General features: G+C 38.2%; 1 protein-coding gene across 2 annotated transcripts in view; it reads left to right on the forward strand.

Moving 5' to 3' along the window:
* Positions 1–17,642, forward strand: part of LOC110988166 (coiled-coil and C2 domain-containing protein 1-like) — a 39,527-nt gene that overhangs the window by 18,288 nt on the left and 3,597 nt on the right. For both annotated transcript variants that reach the window (XM_022251444.2, XM_022251443.2), the window contains exons 9-24: positions 3,050–3,282; positions 4,120–4,390; positions 5,193–5,323; positions 5,774–5,830; positions 7,449–7,607; positions 9,460–9,518; positions 9,834–9,950; positions 10,473–10,546; positions 11,364–11,413; positions 12,227–12,466; positions 13,386–13,523; positions 15,461–15,514; positions 16,115–16,143; positions 16,455–16,518; positions 16,709–16,835; positions 17,365–17,489. In XM_022251444.2, the coding sequence (XP_022107136.2) occupies positions 3,050–3,282; positions 4,120–4,390; positions 5,193–5,323; positions 5,774–5,830; positions 7,449–7,607; positions 9,460–9,518; positions 9,834–9,950; positions 10,473–10,546; positions 11,364–11,413; positions 12,227–12,466; positions 13,386–13,523; positions 15,461–15,514; positions 16,115–16,143; positions 16,455–16,518; positions 16,709–16,835; positions 17,365–17,489 (1,928 nt within the window). The remainder of the gene's footprint in view (positions 1–3,049; positions 3,283–4,119; positions 4,391–5,192; positions 5,324–5,773; positions 5,831–7,448; positions 7,608–9,459; positions 9,519–9,833; positions 9,951–10,472; positions 10,547–11,363; positions 11,414–12,226; positions 12,467–13,385; positions 13,524–15,460; positions 15,515–16,114; positions 16,144–16,454; positions 16,519–16,708; positions 16,836–17,364; positions 17,490–17,642) is intronic.

Genomic DNA, 17,642 nt, shown 5'->3' on the forward strand with positions numbered 1-17,642 from the left:
GACTGCAAATGCCCACTGTTTGTTTCTCTTGCAATACCGGACACAAACGGCTTGATTCGGTGAGGGAAATTCGCAGCACTGTTCTACTGTACAAGCATGAATTACAGAGGCGCCTTTCAAAATTGAATGGACTGGCTGATTGACAAGTTACCTTCAAAAAAGCTTGTGCTAAATAGACAGATAACAATAGATTTGCACTCAGCCGGTGCGCAAAAAAAGGCTTGTCTTAACCGAAATTTCGTAACATTCAAGCTCATATTAGGCATTTTTTCCCTCATAGGAATGTGCACAATTCAGTCTGGACTGGCAAATATGCTCATCTGAACCGGAGTCTTGTCTTACCCAAGCTCATATTTACAAGAGTCGATTGTATTTGGTTTGTTACTGATCTGTAACTGATTACGGTAATACTGTAATTTTCAGAATATAAATAGGTTGATTCTCACTCTGAAAAGTGTCCCTGGGGCTTATACTCCTGGCGGCTTACACGGCAACATTTGATAAATGAAATCAGTCACTAATTGCTGTTCCAGCCAGTCATGAAAACAGCACGGCACTCCGGGGATAAGACAGTCATGTTTTCATTGGTTGCTATATGTTTGCTCTACTCACGTGTTGTAAATAACCAGTGCAGAGGCACTGAATAGAATTGCAAATGGACTTACTGTAAGTACCGTTCACACCTCACAAATCATTTGATGTGTGTGTTCATTTCTGTCTGGTTTATGGTTGTGTAATCTATGGTGTTTATTATTTCACTAGTCATTTGGTGACTGTTAAAAAAGAACAAAAAGAACTGCTACATGGCCCACCCAGCAAAGACACTAATCCAGCCCGCCAAAATTGGTAATTTTGAGGTCTTGGGAAAGTTTAGGTTTAACCACTTCCTGCCGGGGACTCCAGTTTTGGGCACCGTGTGTTTATACGCAGAGCTAGGGTGCCCGGTTTCGGACAAAAGAGCTGGTTTGTGTAACAAAAGACTGTACTCGGAACAAAGGACCTGCTGCTGGGAATTGCCATCATTTTTCAACTTCCATTTTTCGAAGGTAATGCAGCACTGTTTTGAAACAGTAAACCATAGCGCGCCCGCAGAGTAGCACCGTGGACAAAAGTGCTTAAGGGCCCCACTGATGAGCGACACAGCACCGCTGCTCGCTAATCCAGCTGCGTATGGAAAGACGCTACTGGTATTCACTGGAAAAAAGGAAATTACCCAACACCACACAATTCTGGGCTTTCTTTTATACAGGGCTGCAGGGCTCGGCTGAATACTTGGGTATCAGTGAAGGTTGCCTGTCAGATTAGAGTAGCCACCAGAGAGTCGTTCGTGTGGGTGTAAATGTCCGGTAAATGAACACATGAATTTTTGAAGAATTTTGAAAACGGACAATCTTGAAAAAGTCCCGCCATCACATCCCACTCAAGATAAATCCACCGGCAGGAAGTGGTTAATCGCAACACTCCTTTGCACACTGCTTACACTTGAAGATTACATACCCAAAAGTGGCACGGACCCTAACGTTGGGCACTTGGAATTGTTGCCTCTAATGCTAGTGTGTTATTGGAGCATTATTTACCAGCAATTTCAGAAAGGGTAAAATGCAATCAAACTCCAAATATTCTGATTCATAAATGTCTATTTCATTTACCTGCTTCAAAGTTCCGCTGACATTTTATTTTGGCCCAATTTTCTGATTTTTTTCTGATTTGCTAAATGAAATCTCAAAATGCACCCCAAATTAAGTTTTAACAATTTTTTGTTGGGCATGTGAGTGGAGGTAATTATGATTTACTAGAATTTATCAATTTTAAAGAACTTCTGAAATGTTTTTATGGGATTTTGTGAGACTGTTTTAAGGTTGCCAGGTTAGGGGAGACTCAGCTGAATTCTTGCCAAATTACCAGATGCTGATGTGTTTAAATTTTGGATGAAATTCCTTGACACAGAAATTGCTCACAAAGATTCTGAAGCCTGTATCATGAAGGCAGTGCAGCCATTTGCAAAAGTTTAGGACCACCTTTATGAAAATGCATCAGCCTGAAGAAAAACCAAACCTAAACCAACCAATCATGGCAACTGATGTTTACCTTCAACGTGTAACCTTATTGTCTTGGTTAACAGCTACAGTATTTGACTATATTTCCATGAACAGACTAATATTTAGTGTGACCTCCTTTATTTATGATTTATTTAGACTGGCTTTTTGTACCTTTGCTACCTTACAGACATAATGTCATACAAGAATTGCCTTTGCAACAAAATTCATGCAAATGGGCTCATTACACGACTCCGAGGTTATCACCACTGTAAAAAATCTTATGTAATCATTCAATGAAACAATGTCATGCAGGCCCAGTGACAGAAATTCCAGGTGGTCTTAAATTTTTGCAAATGACTGTAGTACCAGTATTTAACCAAGTGGATTTGAAGTTTTTCAACAAAGGTTGGGCAGCACTTTATGTAGAAAGTCCAATGAATGTTGAAGTGTGCCACATTATACTCTACATGTACAAGGGCTTCAGCAGTGCAGCACGTGCGATGACTTATGTGGTTAGACATCATTGGCTCCGCAGTGTAGCTTGCACGCTGTGTGGCAAATACGTCGACTTTAAATCTTAATTTGCAGATTTTTGCTTGGTGCAGCTTATACTCAGCGCGGCCTGTATTCCAAAAATTATGGTACGCCAAATTGGGCACTGCATCCACTTCTAATGGATTCATTTCCATACTGCAAGTGGATGCAGTTTGTTGCAACTTTGTCATACTAATGAATCAGATAACAAGTGTTTCAATGATGTAATGAAGTTATCCCCTGTCAATCACAACTCATATTATAAAAATTGGGATGACTTGTAATGAAATGATGACAACACTGAAGTATGTCGTGTGATTCTTCCCTCTTTGACATTGGTTGTTTCCTTACTAAATAGTAAATTAAAATAAAGTTCTTAACCAATTGCATCAGTGACTACTTTAAGGAAAGAGGTACACAAACACAAAGTCATGTATCAACTGAATATACAGGTAAGCAGCCTCTGTTTCTCATAGGTACATCTGCATTAGTCCCTCCACCCAAACAGCAGAAGATACAAGCACCTGTCATTGATGTGGTTGCACCAGGAGGACAGAGTGAAGCCACAGCATCAGATGCAGAGCCTTCTATGCCTAGTACACCACTGGAGGCCTTACAGCAACGACATGATACGTACAAGGCACTGCTAGATAAAGCCACAACAGACGGCAATGCCAGCAAGTGTAGGAGATTGGGAAGGATTGTCAAGGCATGCCACCTCTTTTGTCAGGCTCATTTAAGTTGAATGGACTAGATATTTACTAAGCATTATCAAGAAATATACCTGGTTTACTTTTTTAACAGTGGTAATGGACCTTTCCCATGAAATATGCAAATTAGGCAGGCGCATGTGTACTTCTACTGCTTGTTGACAACCATGGCCATCAACACTGTCAGCAGTGTAGGAGAGCTGCTGTAACTATAACCTGGCACGTTGAAGGTCAATCAAAACAGTCTTACAGCCTTTGTCCAATACTTCTGCACACTTTTTTCGAAGCTAAGTGAAGTTTTCAGTGTCTTGAGGTTGGAAAGTAACAATTCCTTGTCTTTAAGTTTGGCGCTCATGTCAAACTATACTTGTACAGAAAGGACTTGTACGTGCTCATAGTTGTATGCGCATGGAGATTTGTTTTGTTATGTCATAGATTTAAGCAACTTTGCCAACCAATGGTAGTTATTTGCATGCACCTGCCTTATTTGCATATTTCATGGGAAATGTCCATTACCTTTTCTAGTTTCTGCGATAGAATTGAGGAATATGTTAATATTTATCAGCACAAGGGTATTACATATTGTACCTTACACTGGATTTAGGTCAAAGATGATTTGTTCTTAATGAGTTTATGGACAGTCAGATAGGAGGTTCATTCTATATAACATATCTCAAAATTTGTCAAGATGGGAAGCAGCCTTTGACTCTGATGAAAAATTTTATATTAAATTACCCATGATATTCACTACTTGTTCACTACTTGATAGTCCAAATCTTTCCTTAGTTTTGTGAGCTGGTTAATATATATATTGTGCAATTTTTGTAAAATATCAGAACTATCAGGAGGCCATCAAGAAGGAAAGGGCCGGTAAACCTGTTGATTATGAGGAGCTTGCGACTTTGCCTGGATTTTCACCTATCCCACCAAGAGGGAGCATTTCCAAGTCCCAAGGTCAGCCATCCCCAGGTCAGCCGTCCCCAGGTCAGCCATCCCCAGGTCAGCCATCCCCAGGTCAGCCATCCCCAGGTCAGCCATCTGGTGCATCATCTCAGCCAGCTACAGCTGCTGCATCAGCCAGGCCTGCTCTTACAAGACCCCCCTCAGGTGCATGCCCAGAATAATGAGTGCATAGTCTTAGAAATCTAGAATTCCTGTCAGCTCAACATTTGAAGGTCTAATTAGTCTTTCTGTCCATACTGCATTACATTGCTGTTGTGTCCAGATACATTATCAGGTTGTCTTTCATACTTCAGTCTTCAAACTGCAATTTTTCTGTCCAAACATGCCTAGAAATATTTGGGATACTTGTACTTGGATTTGTTTAACAATCATTGGAGCTGAGTGCTTTTGGGAATCTGGCTCCATGTATATGAACTACTAATTTTTTCAGTATAATCTGATTCATATGACCATTGAAGTGAGGCACCACATGCAAACTTGAGTTTGACATTTTTCCTATGGCTATCTTCACAAATAGAATAAGTTTGAATTAGCAGAAGTGAAAAAAGTTAGATCCAAGTTAAAAGTCATTCTCTATTAATTTTGCTCTCAAGAGGAAAAAAATGGTTTACTTCTTTGCACAGTTTCCTTGCTGGTTTTTTGTTAATGTACTTGATGCGGAGTGTTTCCTTGACTATGTGAACTGGTATCAGAGGTTGATTTTTCTGGTCTCTTGTGAATTAGCCATAAATTACTTGTGAATTAACCATAAATTAATAGGAGAGTACTTAGGTTTGAAAACATGGTAGCATTGTGATGACTCATGCTCAACTGTCTTACGTTATTTCAATCTTGGATCTTTCACTAATGCTACTATTTGAAGCAGCTTTGGATTCTTTAAACATTATATCCATTGCAAAACCTTGGCATGAAATCAATATCAGAAATAATCTGTCGTAACTTTCAGTCAAAGAAGCCCAGAATCTAAAGAACCTGAGGATACTCACACAGAGGCAGAAGCAGTATAAGACACTAGCCTTACAAGCCAAGAAGGAGGGAGATATGGGTGAAGCCATGAGACTCCTTAAACTAGCAAAGGTATATAAACATGCACATGAAATCACTGGTGTACTTGAAACCCTTTTGATATAAGGCAGTGTTCTCTATTCCTCATAACATATAAGTAGACTCATAGTTTAAGCCAGTAATGAAGAATTGAATATTGTTGTGCAAGGGTTGCATCTAGAGCTATAAGAACTGTCAGCAAGGGTTTGATTCTCACATTTGCTTACTAAGGGGATGTCAAAGGGCAAGCTTTGTGGGCCACATGAAAAAAGAGACTGTTTATTATGTTGATCATAGCTTGTAGAAATTGTGGAGTACATTGTTAAGCTTTTAAAGGGAATCCTAGTTTTCATCCTTGTGGTGAAAAAGGATGTGCAACTGCAGTTCTTTTGAGTTTGATACATGCAGTACATTTTGGTTGTCTTGTTGAGTGATTGAGTCTTTTGGGCCTCATTTCTACATTTGTTTATTTGTGATTGGCAGGGCTTTGATTCTATGATAACAGCGAGTGAGAATGGTCTACCTGTCAATATGGAATCTGTAAGTTCAGTAACAACTCCCTGTCCTCTTATCATGTATTGTTGTTAATCTTTCATGTGTCATTGGCACATAAAGTACTGATTGTGTGGTTCTTATTAGACAGTAATCTTTCACATGTCATTGGCACATAAAGTACTGATTGTGTGGTTCTTATTAGACAGTAATCTTTCATGTGTCATTGGCACATAAAGTACTGATTGTGTGGTTCTTATTAGACAGTAATTTTTCATGTGTCATTGGCACATAAAGTACTGATTGTGTGGTTCTTATTAGACAGTAATCTTTCATGTGTCATTGGCACATAAAGTACTGATTGTGGGGTTCTTATTAGACAGTAATCTTTCATGTGTCATTGGCACATAAAGTACTGATTGTGTGGTTCTTATTAGACAGTAATCTTTCATGTGTCATTGGCACATAAAGTACTGATTGTGTGGTTCATATTAGACAGTAATCTTTCATGTGTCATTGGCACATAAAGTACTGATTGTGTGGTTCATATTAGACAGTAATCTTTCATGTGTCATTGGCACATAAAGTACTGATTGTGGGGTTCATATTAGACAGTAATCTTTCATGTGTCATTGGCACATAAAGTACTGATTGTGTGGTTCATATTAGACAGTAATCTTTCATGTGTCATTGGCACATAAAGTACTGATTGTGGGGTTCTTATTAGACAGTAATCTTTCATGTGTCATTGGCACATAAAGTACTGATTGTGTGGTTCATATTAGACAGTAATCTTTCATGTGTCATTGGCACATAAAGTACTGATTGTGGGGTTCATATTAGACAGTAATCTTTCATGTGTCATTGGCACATAAAGTACTGATTGTGTGGTTCTTATTAGACATTGATAAATTCCTCAGTTTACTCATTTCTATTGGTTGAGAGACTGTCACATGGATGGTGATTGAAAAATCTACCAACTGGTCTTAAACACTTTTCTGAAATTTGTGTTACGGTTTCACTCTTATTTTTATGGATTTGAACCATTATACATGACTCACTGACCTAATGATTATGAGACAGGCATGCACATTACAACCAGTAAGTCTTTACATGTATTTCATAGAGCCAAAACTTCACCCATGCCAGCACTGCTGCATTCTGTACCTCATCATGCATTGAATGTCATATGCCAATGTCCATGTAAGGTGATTGTAGTAACTGCATGAGGGAGGCATGTGCCATATATGTGTATATGTATGTGTACATGGGTGGCTTGAAGGGTGTTTCATAATGAGGTTAATTTCATGGACAATATTGTGGGAAAAATATTAATTTTTGATTGGACTTTCGGGCAATGGGGATGGAAGTGTGATCTAGCAATTTTAAACAAGTAGGTTTGAGATAAGCTTGGGTTTCTGGCTCTGATAAAGGGCCTCGTCATCAGCCTAGCCCTTTATTGTCTCCATTATTGTTTCCATCTGGTGCTTAATCAATTTTTTATTCAGGAATATTGAAATTAAATCTCTAATCTAAAACCAACTAGGTACATTTTGTTAGGAGGTGTAGTTCTGTAGAAAAAGACCACTTGTACTGTCATGTGTTAAGTTCCATTCCCACACTTGATTTAATTTCTGCTTATCCTGTTACCATGCCCTCTTTTTAGATACCACCCTCTCCAACTCAGCAGCAGTTTTCAGTTGAAGATGAGAGAGAAAGAATGATATGTGACCCCCCAGCAGGTGAAGAATTGTCAGCAGAAGTACTTGCTGACAGCAAACAGCTCTATGCCCGTCTGATGGCCACCCTTAACAAACAAATTCAGGTTGATATCATGTTTAAAATATTTTGCCAGTGGACTTAAGGGGCACTTACTGTTGCCGGAGCGTAGCCATGTTTAGTCCCATTTCCAATGACCAAATTTCTTTCTATGTGTTGAAGTAAAATTTACCTTGAGATACATGATGAATGTTATAACAAACTCTGTGGAATCCATTGTAGCACATGCTCAGACTGATGTTCATGCTCCAAGATGGTATTTGCACTTGCCTTTTGGCAGTGAAATATGTTATCTGAGATATTGCCACTTAATGTGGCAATAAATTTTGTATGGAAATAAGAGCATATTGAAAAGTCCATTGGAGCACACATTGACTGCTGAAGCTATTGTGTTAACTGAGCCATCTAATTAATCATAAGCAAATTCTCTGACATGACAAATGTGTGTGGGCAGCATTGTGTCGTTCCCATATAAATGCATGCAGTGTGCGTATGAAGCCATCATGTGAACAGAACCAAACTTATCATTGAGAAGTAGAAAATTTTGTAGGAGACACAATTATGTACAAGTTTTTCTGCTCTCAGAACTGTTGTCCTGTGGATGATGGCCTTCAAAGCCTGCAGGTTACCAGGGAATGTTTCCTTCTTGGACATTATACACTTGTTGCCTGCTATGTAGGGGTCCATGGTTTTTTGCACACTCTTGGGGCAAATGGCACCCAAGGCAAAGGCAACGATCGCTTTGTTACACCATGGTAACTAAGGGTAGGAATTTACATTAACTTGAAAAATTTAGAAAACTTTCCCTTTTCCTACCCTTACCGCAGTGTCATTGAAAACTTTCAATACAACAAATTGTTTACAGTGTAAATAATTGACACAAAGTTCTGGTGATGAATTCGTGGTATTCCTTTGATATGACCGAGCAGTAATGTGTTTCGAAAATCAGATTACATTTTACAGGGATTGTTTACGTTAAAAATGAATGCTAGATTCAAATTGTCAAACCTCTAAAAGGGGCGGTTTTGTTTAAACGTCCCACCCTAAACGGTAGCAGATCTTACAAATACAAAGGGGACAAACAGTGCATTTCATTAATAACTCAAATTGTCTTCACCAGTATGGCGTCTATTTGAACAAATTTAACTTAGTGGAATAATTGGCATGGATGGACCATCTTTTGTCTTTACATTTCTGAAGGAATTTTCAGAAAGTGTTGTGTTTCTTTATTGGGAAACATCTGAAACGGCAGAATTTCCACCATATCGCCTGTGGCAATGCAGAATTCAGAACCACCATATTTGTACTCAAAGGATATTCCATTTTTTGTGCTGATGCTGTTTTGCACAGGAATCAAAGTTGATTTTGGAATGAGAGAATAATCTCACTTAAAAACCAACCTGCTGTCGTGTTGATGTTATTGTGATGAAATTTCAGTTATTTGGCCCAGTTAAAAACACAATCACACAATGTAAAAAAAAAATAGTGATCCTAGCAGAGAAAGTGCTTCACTGTCCCCACATTACATCGCATATATATACAAACTAACTGTAAGGTGTCACATGAAATTACAGATGGTTCAGGCACCGGGCCAGGTATGCTAATCCCTTCCACCCCAATCAGTATGAAGTCAGATGCAGCCTGGTAACTAAAGTGTAATTGGTGACCGAGGGTTTGAACGATAGGCAATATAAACCCTTTTCACACTTGTCTAAATTTACCTGGATAATTGACGACCTGGGTGAGGTTGGGTGATTTTTTGAGATGCGGTCTCTATCTTCTGAAGATCTTCAGAGTCTTGGCCACCCCAGCAACAAAACGTTTCTCCTTTTAAGCATTTCTTTATTCATGGACCTGTAATACTATGTTCTCAAAATGGGTCTTGCATTTTATTTCAGATTTGTGCCACAAATGAAAAACAGTACATGCAACTAGGAAACCTCTCAACATCAAAAAGGTATGATTGTTGATTCTCTTGGAATGGACAGATTCAACAGTGATGTATGTTCACAGGTAATAAGAATCCTATTTTATAGCATTTAATTAGTTTTTCATCTATTTCAACTTCCTTGCTTTGCACGGAAACCTTCCTGAATCCTCCAAAATATCCCCCATGTTACCATTAGCATATTCTTTGTGAACTTAATTTCAGTGAGTGTTTGAGTGACACGTTGGTAGCATAATTGACCTTAATTTGGACTATGGAAGATCTCAACATTGATAGATATATCTGTGGACTTAAGAATTGGAATCATTTTGTTTTGCATGGTAGATTTGGAGAGATGAAGCACAGCTGTCAACAGGACTTAGATGTTCTTACAGTGTCTATGTCACACTCAGACCCTGTCCCTAGATTCCACTATGAGACACGTACAATCCCATCTATCAGGTTAGTCTTACGATGTCAATAGTGGACTAGTTCATGACAACACTCAAATATGGTTGAGTAGGTAATGTGATTGTGATCAGAGGAACGAAGAAGGGATTTCAAGCTATTCAGTCTCCTGACGACGGACAGAGCACACTGTCCGAAACGTTGAGTCTCTCCGGTTCTTATCAGAACCACACAGACTCAAAAAAAAAAAGAGATATTGCATGGTGCTTACCGCAAGCTTTCCATCTTAGGAACGAAGAAGCTTTTTAATTACTTTCTGAAGCCAAAATATCAGTCTTGATGTTTTTGTGATTGGTACAGTATTTGTCTTCTTAGATACCAACTGAGGTGTACATGTAGCTCACTTGTTAATGCGCTTGGTACAAAAGTCAGCTTTGTAAACTTCTTTTATTCTTTTATGTAATTTTTTTGTAAAATTATTTTGTTATTCTGACTTCCCAAAATCCTGTCTAGTTGGGATTTTCAATTATATAGGTTTTTGCTTTGTTTTATAATTTGTTTTATTGTTTTTTCCAGAGTTTGTCCTGACCTAACAGATGCAGAAGTTGAAGTTAGCATTATCAAAGGGATTCAGTTGAAACTTCCATCAGGTGAGGAAATAACATCGCCAATCATCCAACAGTCTCGGACTAGATCTATGCACAATGTGAAAGCAAAACTGCCACTATAGGACTGTAGAGTTAAATTAGCTTTGAGCACCAGTTGGCTACACAGTTGGATGCCCTCACAACTGTGATTACTAGTTGAAAACATGGAGGCACTTGTAAAACACTTGCTATTAAATGATTCCCTTGGAAAGTGGCCTACATTATGTGACTTTGGTACACTGAGAAATTAAAGAGCCAGATATTATTTGGCATCCTGTCTTTGATTTTTGGTTATAAATCTACTTGTTGAACAGGGCACTTACCATATTCCCTCAGGTGCATGTATCTGATATCTAAATACTTGTAACTACCTTATAATGCTTTTGGCATTTGGGTTCCTTCCTCCAATTTGAAGTCACAATGTAGTTATATACATTCAGCTTAAAATTGTCATTGGAGATGTAGAAATACATGTACTTGTACACTGTAATGCAGCACTCATGCAGAAGAGCAAGTGCATGTAAATGATGGGCCTTTATGTTCCTCTCATGTTTTGAGTTTTGTATCACCATTAATAGCAAAGACTGAATGTCCCCCTCCTAAGTCAAGGCTAGTGCTGGACAATGTTGATTAAACATAAAAAAAAAGATGTATTAAATACTAGATCACCATCATTTCTACTCATGTACAAATGTCAGTTGAATGAAATAAATCAGAAAATTAAAGAATGAAGATTAAAACTTCCTCTAAATAAACATAATCTGAAGAAAATTATGTAAATTATGTAAATACATTTCATGCAATTCTTCCTTTTTACTAGGAGAAAAAGATCTCGACACATATATCAAGTTTGAGTTTCCATATCCAAATGTAAGTATTGTAGACTTGAATTGGAATTACTGCTTACTTGCATGCGTCTTTTCAACTTTTTTTTTCACCTTTTGCCTGCTTTGACATTCACATTGTATAACTTGGACACATAGTTTGGCTTCTGATGCATGGATCTATAGAGTGGTAACAAAGCCAGAGAAATGTGTGACAGAAGGTCCCTTCATTTTCACTTCCTACTTTACATTTAAATTATTTTTAGATCTTTTTATTTTTTTGCAATAAACTCAAAGTCTGATACATTTTTTCATGTTGAGCTAATCACAGCAGCAGAACCTGCTAAAGTACCTCTTCTACTTAAGCCCCCCAAATAGTGAAAGTCAACATCAATACTTAACATGGTTGTTGTTGGCTAGAGGCGTATTGTAAGTGTTGGTTGATATTTCATTGTGTAAATTACTGTCAGTTTACTGCAGGATAATGAGGATAACAAAACTTTAATTTTAAAGAGTTTATATTTAATTTCCTTTACTAAAGTTAATGTGTTGTCAGTTTTTTTGCAAAATGTGTTCTGGGAAAGTAGCAGTCCCATTGTTTTGGAATGGTAAACCTTAATCACTCCATATCTTTTAAGATTCAAAAATTTGAAATTTTGAAAGTCCAAAGTTTCTTTACATCAGTGGTCTAAAAGTTAAAGTAAAAAGAGGTAGCTGGGCACCTGCAACAGGGTAGGATTTTGGTGGATACCGGAACCTACCTGACAAGAGTAATGAATGAATTGGGGTTAAGCATTACTTTAATAAATCAATGCACAGTTGATAATAAAGGTTTCATGGTGGTTTTGTTGTTTTGAAGGATGAACCTCAAACTGGCAAGACAGGCTGGAGCAAGGGCTTTGAGATGGTGGAATATAATGACTCCACCAAGCTGAATATTCAACGCAACAGATCCTTTGCATCATGTGTGAAAAGGAGGTCTATCAGATTTGAAGTCTACTATGGGAGAGGGTTTCTACGGAGTGATAAGCTGTTGGCACAAGCAAGTCTAAAGTTAGCTGACTTGGAAAGTAAATGTGAAATACATGAAAGTGTCCCTGTGAGTATAGATAATTTAATAGTAAGGACCTTTAGGCAAACTTGAGGCTAACCATACAAAACATTATTAATGGTTATATTTTGTTTGGATATGGCCAAATGTTTGAGGTTCCCAGGAGTTACTTTTTAATGTGTTATGGAATGGTTGGGACTTGTTTGTGGGTATCAAACCAGGGCATGTTGAGAATCCTGCAGTTGGCATGGCGTGGATCTCAACAAGAAGGTAGATGAGTTTATAGATTCCTCGCAGATTTAAATCTGTTGCTTCTTGCATTGAAGGGGCTCTGAAATAAGAAAAGTGCACAAGTGGTGACTGCTTTGTTAACTTATGAAGGCATGACTGATTTTATGGCAGAGAATATACGGAAGAATTAATCTATGTCATTGGATGTCTACCCACAGTATACTTGGAGGGACAGTACAGTCGATACCATGACCAAACTTTTAATTTGTTGGTGACAACATGACAACATGCACTTATAGTTTGTTGTAAAAGTTATGATATCATCTGAGAGTTGAACTGAAGAGTCAGCCATGTTGAAATTGAAAGTGAGGGTTACATTCATTTTTGGGAGCTTGATACAGTAGCAATAAAATCAAATTTCATGACAAATTAGTACTTGTCTAGACTCTTGCAAATGATTTGTAATTTGTGATCAAATATACCTTTGTGTTTTTAGTCAGATTTGAAAATTTAGAAAGGGAGGCTTGGAATGCCGTTGCAAAATAGTCTGGTACTATTCAACAGCTTTATGATTTATAAAACACATTCAGGGAACAAGATTGAAAAGGGTCCCTCTCCTGAATATTAAAGGTCTTTTATACTGTGAATCCAATCAACATTGAAAAACTATATATTAATGACAAAGTTGAGAGATAACTGATGTCTCTGCCATTTGAATGTCTCATTTGTAATGAAGTTATATGATGGCCGCAAGCCTACAGGAGGAAAGCTTGAAGTCAAAGTACGTGTGCACCATCCAGTGAGTGGAGTCAAGGAAGATCAAATCAAGGAAAAATGGCTGGTCATCAATAGTACACACAAAAAGTCATCATATGTGAGTATTCAGAAGAGCTGTAGACATGTTCCAAACCTTGGAGTCATTGTCAGTGGTCGCTTCATTTGTAGTTAAAGAATTCTTTAAAAACTGTGAATGTCCAAATTAAATGGAAGTGTTGTAAATTGTTGCCTCAAGTTAAAGGATTTGATGTTCTGAGGCAAAATATAGACCTGTGTGAGGGGAATCTCTGATGTAAAGGAGCCTAAATTTAAGTTGAAGTTAAAGTGGAAGAAGCAAAAGTGTTGAAAACCTCTCAGTAATCAGCATTCAAGGAAAGGAGTACCAGCTTTCACTGGTGGATTTGTTGCACACAATAGTGTCTCAGGTACCATCTTTCACTGGTAGATTTGTAGCACACAGTGATGTCTCAAGTACCATCTTTCACTGGTGGATTCGTAGCACACAATAGTGTCTCAGGTACCATCTTTTACTGGTGGATTTGTAGCACACAGTGATGTCTCAAGTACCAGCTTTCACTGGTGGATTCGTAGCACACAATAGTGTCTCAGGTACCAGCTTTCACTGGTGGATTCATAGCACACAATAGTGTCTCAGGTACCAGCTTTCACTGGTGGATTCATAGCACACAATAGTGTCTCAGGTACCAGCTTTCACTGGTGGATTCATAGCACACTATGGTGTCTCAGGTACCAGCTTTTGAGGTGAATTCATAGCACATATTGGTGTCTCAGGTACCAGCTTTTGTGGTGAATTCATAGCACATAGTGGTGTCTCAGGTACCAGCTTTTGTGGTGAATTCATAGCACATAGTGGTGTCTCAGGTACCAGCTTTTGTGGTGAATTCATAGCACATAGTGGTGTCTCAGGTACCAGCTTTTGTGGTGAATTCATAGCACATAGTGGTGTCTCAGGTACCAGCTTTTGTGGTGAATTCATAGCACATAGTGGTGTCTCAGGTACCAGCTTTTGTGGTGAATTCATAGCACATAGTGGTGTCTCAGGTACCAGCTTTTGTGGTGAATTCATAGCACATAGTGGTGTCTCAGGTACCAGCTTTTGTGGTGAATTCATAGCACATAGTGGTGTCTCAGGTACCAGCTTTTGTGGTGAATTCATAGCACATAGTGGTGTCTCAGGTACCAGCTTTTGTGGTGAATTCATAGCACATAGTGGTGTCTCAGGTACCAGCTTTTGTGGTGAATTCATAGCACATAGTGGTGTCTTAGGTACCAGCTTTTGTGGTGAATTCATAGCACATAGTGGTGTCTCAGGTACCAGCTTTTGTGGTGAATTCATAGCACATAGTGGTGTCTCAGGTACCAGCTTTTGTGGTGAATTCATAGCACATAGTGGTGTCTTAGGTACCAGCTTTTGTGGTGAATTCATAGCACATAGTGGTGTCTCAGGTACCAGCTTTTGTGGTGAATTCATAGCACATAGTGGTGTCTCAGGTACCAGCTTTTGTGGTGAATTCATAGCACATAGTGGTGTCTTAGGTACCAGCTTTTGTGGTGAATTCATAGCACATAGTGGTGTCTTAGGTGCAAGTTTACTGGAGAAGTCATAGCACACTGTAGTGTCACAAAACTGGTGCCAACGTGTTGCCCAAAAATTTCCTTCAGGCTCAGCTCCTGAAAAAAATTGCGGTGGCACTCTCAGAAAAAATCTTGAGGAGGACATATCCCCCAGGTTCTTCTAGGGTTAAAACAATGTTTATTTATAAAGCTATCCTCTTTAGAAACTGTGCAAGCCAGTGAGAGAAATAATTTTTGATGAAACTGAACGAGGTTGCTACACCAGAATTGTAATTGAGTCAGTTACAGGTAATGTCACAAGTTATGAGATGATAAATGTTTTGAACAGCACTTTACTTGACTGAAGGCTTGATGATTTGATTATAACTCATGTTTATTCATGGAAGTAATTAATATTTGAATAATGTAATAATCAGAGATTGTCTTTTATTCCTGTAGGTTCCTACATCAAGCTCAAGTCTCAGCAGTCCTTCAAAGCAACCAACTCCTCATGTAAGTTAACTTTTTAAGTTTAAGTGTCAAACATATTCCAAGAAAACAGTGTCTTTACAATATCAATGTATTAGGATTTGAATATTTATAGTTTTCGGTGAGTGGTTTGTTTGTAAGTAGTGCTGGGTATTATGCCCAATATATGCCTGGGAGAAACCTAGTGTTAACTGGTGTAAGTAGCATCTTGATCACGGTGGTGCTTGGCATGATTGTCAGGTCATGGAGCATTGTACTGGTGTTTCCTCTGTGTAGATGGATCTTTGAATGAGTAGCTAACACCCAGAGAAAATTACCTGGAGAGGTTGAAAATTTTGCAGGGCTGTAGAAGGTAGAGCTATGTTGATTCACCTTGGGAAATAGAAGGAATGAATGTGCCATTGGTTTCTGCTTTATGGGGGATTTTTGAGGAATCAGTAATATTTTTATCAAAAATACTTGTTAAACTGAAGTTAATAGACACACATCAGCGCTTTGTCAATGTGTACAGGTAAGCGGGAGACATTACCATCAGTGATGGACACAGGGTATGTGAAAGTCAGGTATCCTAACTTGAAACATGAATCAGCTACATTTGTAATTATGAATAACTTTTCTCCTCAGGGTAATACAGCAGCAAACCCATCACAAAAGTAAGTTGTAATTTGTTGTTTGATTTGCAGCCCAGTCACCTGTGTAACATATGTACCACGTAACATTTATTTTAAAAGCAGTTTGTTTTTATTCCATAAATACTGGTAGCATCCATACTGTGACAAAGATGAGTACATAACATTAATGTTTATAGCGTTGAAAAGTTTGGCTATGGCCTCAACTGAACAAGTAAAAAAGAGACATTTTGACACAAGATGGGGCAGTTTTGGAGAGGGAAAACAGGATTTAATGTACATTTAATGTAATTAATTCCTATTTTCTGAATTTAGCTCATTTTAACTTTGTTTAGGAATGTGCAGCCTGCTGATAGTTTAGCTGTATTGAACTGGGAGCTAGAGACACTCAAGAAAAAGGTATTTCAGCCTGGAGCGTAGTATCTAATGTAGTTCTGTAATCTTAGCTGTTACATTTTCATTCAAAGGTTTTTACTTTTTAACCCTAACTTGAAAGAGGGCTAAATTGGAGGTTTGATTACTATTGGGTTAAGATACATGTATGTTATGTATATCTATGTTGATTTGCCAACCTTCTTGTATGATTTAGCTGGCAGAATTTCAGGCACAAAGAAGGAGTATTCCTAAAGAATTGAACGAACAGCAAAAGATACTGTCAGACAGGATGCACAAGCTGCAGTTGTTCCTGATGGAGGGTGGAAAACAAGCCAGGCAAGGTATCAAAATTATCCTAAATATTCAGTGCCTACTTGCCTATCTTATATTATTTTGCCTGTTATGTTTTAGTAGATGGACACTGACGAGACTGTGCCGATTATCAGGGACTTAGCTGGGGTGTTGTTGATTTTTAATTGTTTTTGTTGATAACCTCATTGTATTTGTGTCAGCAAATTTGTGTAAAAAGGCCATTATAAAGAGCACTACACAGTGTGTGATGATTCCTTGTTCTTTTCAACACTGCAGAGGATGAAAGATATCATCTCTCTCTCCTTTTGTTGATGCTCAAATTAAATTTTTGTGTCAGAGGAAGTCATTTTAGAACATGTTAGGTGTTCATCCTTTCAATTTTCAGCTGTTTTGTCACAAGTTGACTTTTGAAATTTGATTAAAATTTTGGAAATAATTGCAATTTTGTTGGCTATCGTTGAACCTCATACATGTATATTTACAGATATTAAATATAAGTGAAAGATGTACACATTTGTGCACTCTCTCAAATCCCCTTCCCTCATACATTGTTTCCAGTCTATGTGGCCAGACTACAAGCATCTTTATCCAGCTACTTTGCCCTAGCTAAGCAGAGCTTACAAGCTGGGAACAAGGAAAAGGCAGGGGTTCTCATGGCCAAAAGGAAGCTTGTTGAAAGTGAGGTAGGCTGGCTCTTAATTCCATCATAAGATGTGAGATAATGATCATCAGTTTTCCATATTGATTTAAATTCCTGCTTGCATGTGCCTCTTAGTTTGCAGTGTTTTGCTCTTGATGGTGACATAACTGAGGTACTTTATTGCTTGTACCCTTAG

This window comes from Acanthaster planci, linkage group LG18 (assembly GCF_054643075.1).
Source record: "Acanthaster planci isolate LZ-2023a linkage group LG18, COTS_SCS, whole genome shotgun sequence".
Classification (NCBI taxonomy): Eukaryota; Metazoa; Echinodermata; class Asteroidea; order Valvatida; family Acanthasteridae; genus Acanthaster; species Acanthaster planci.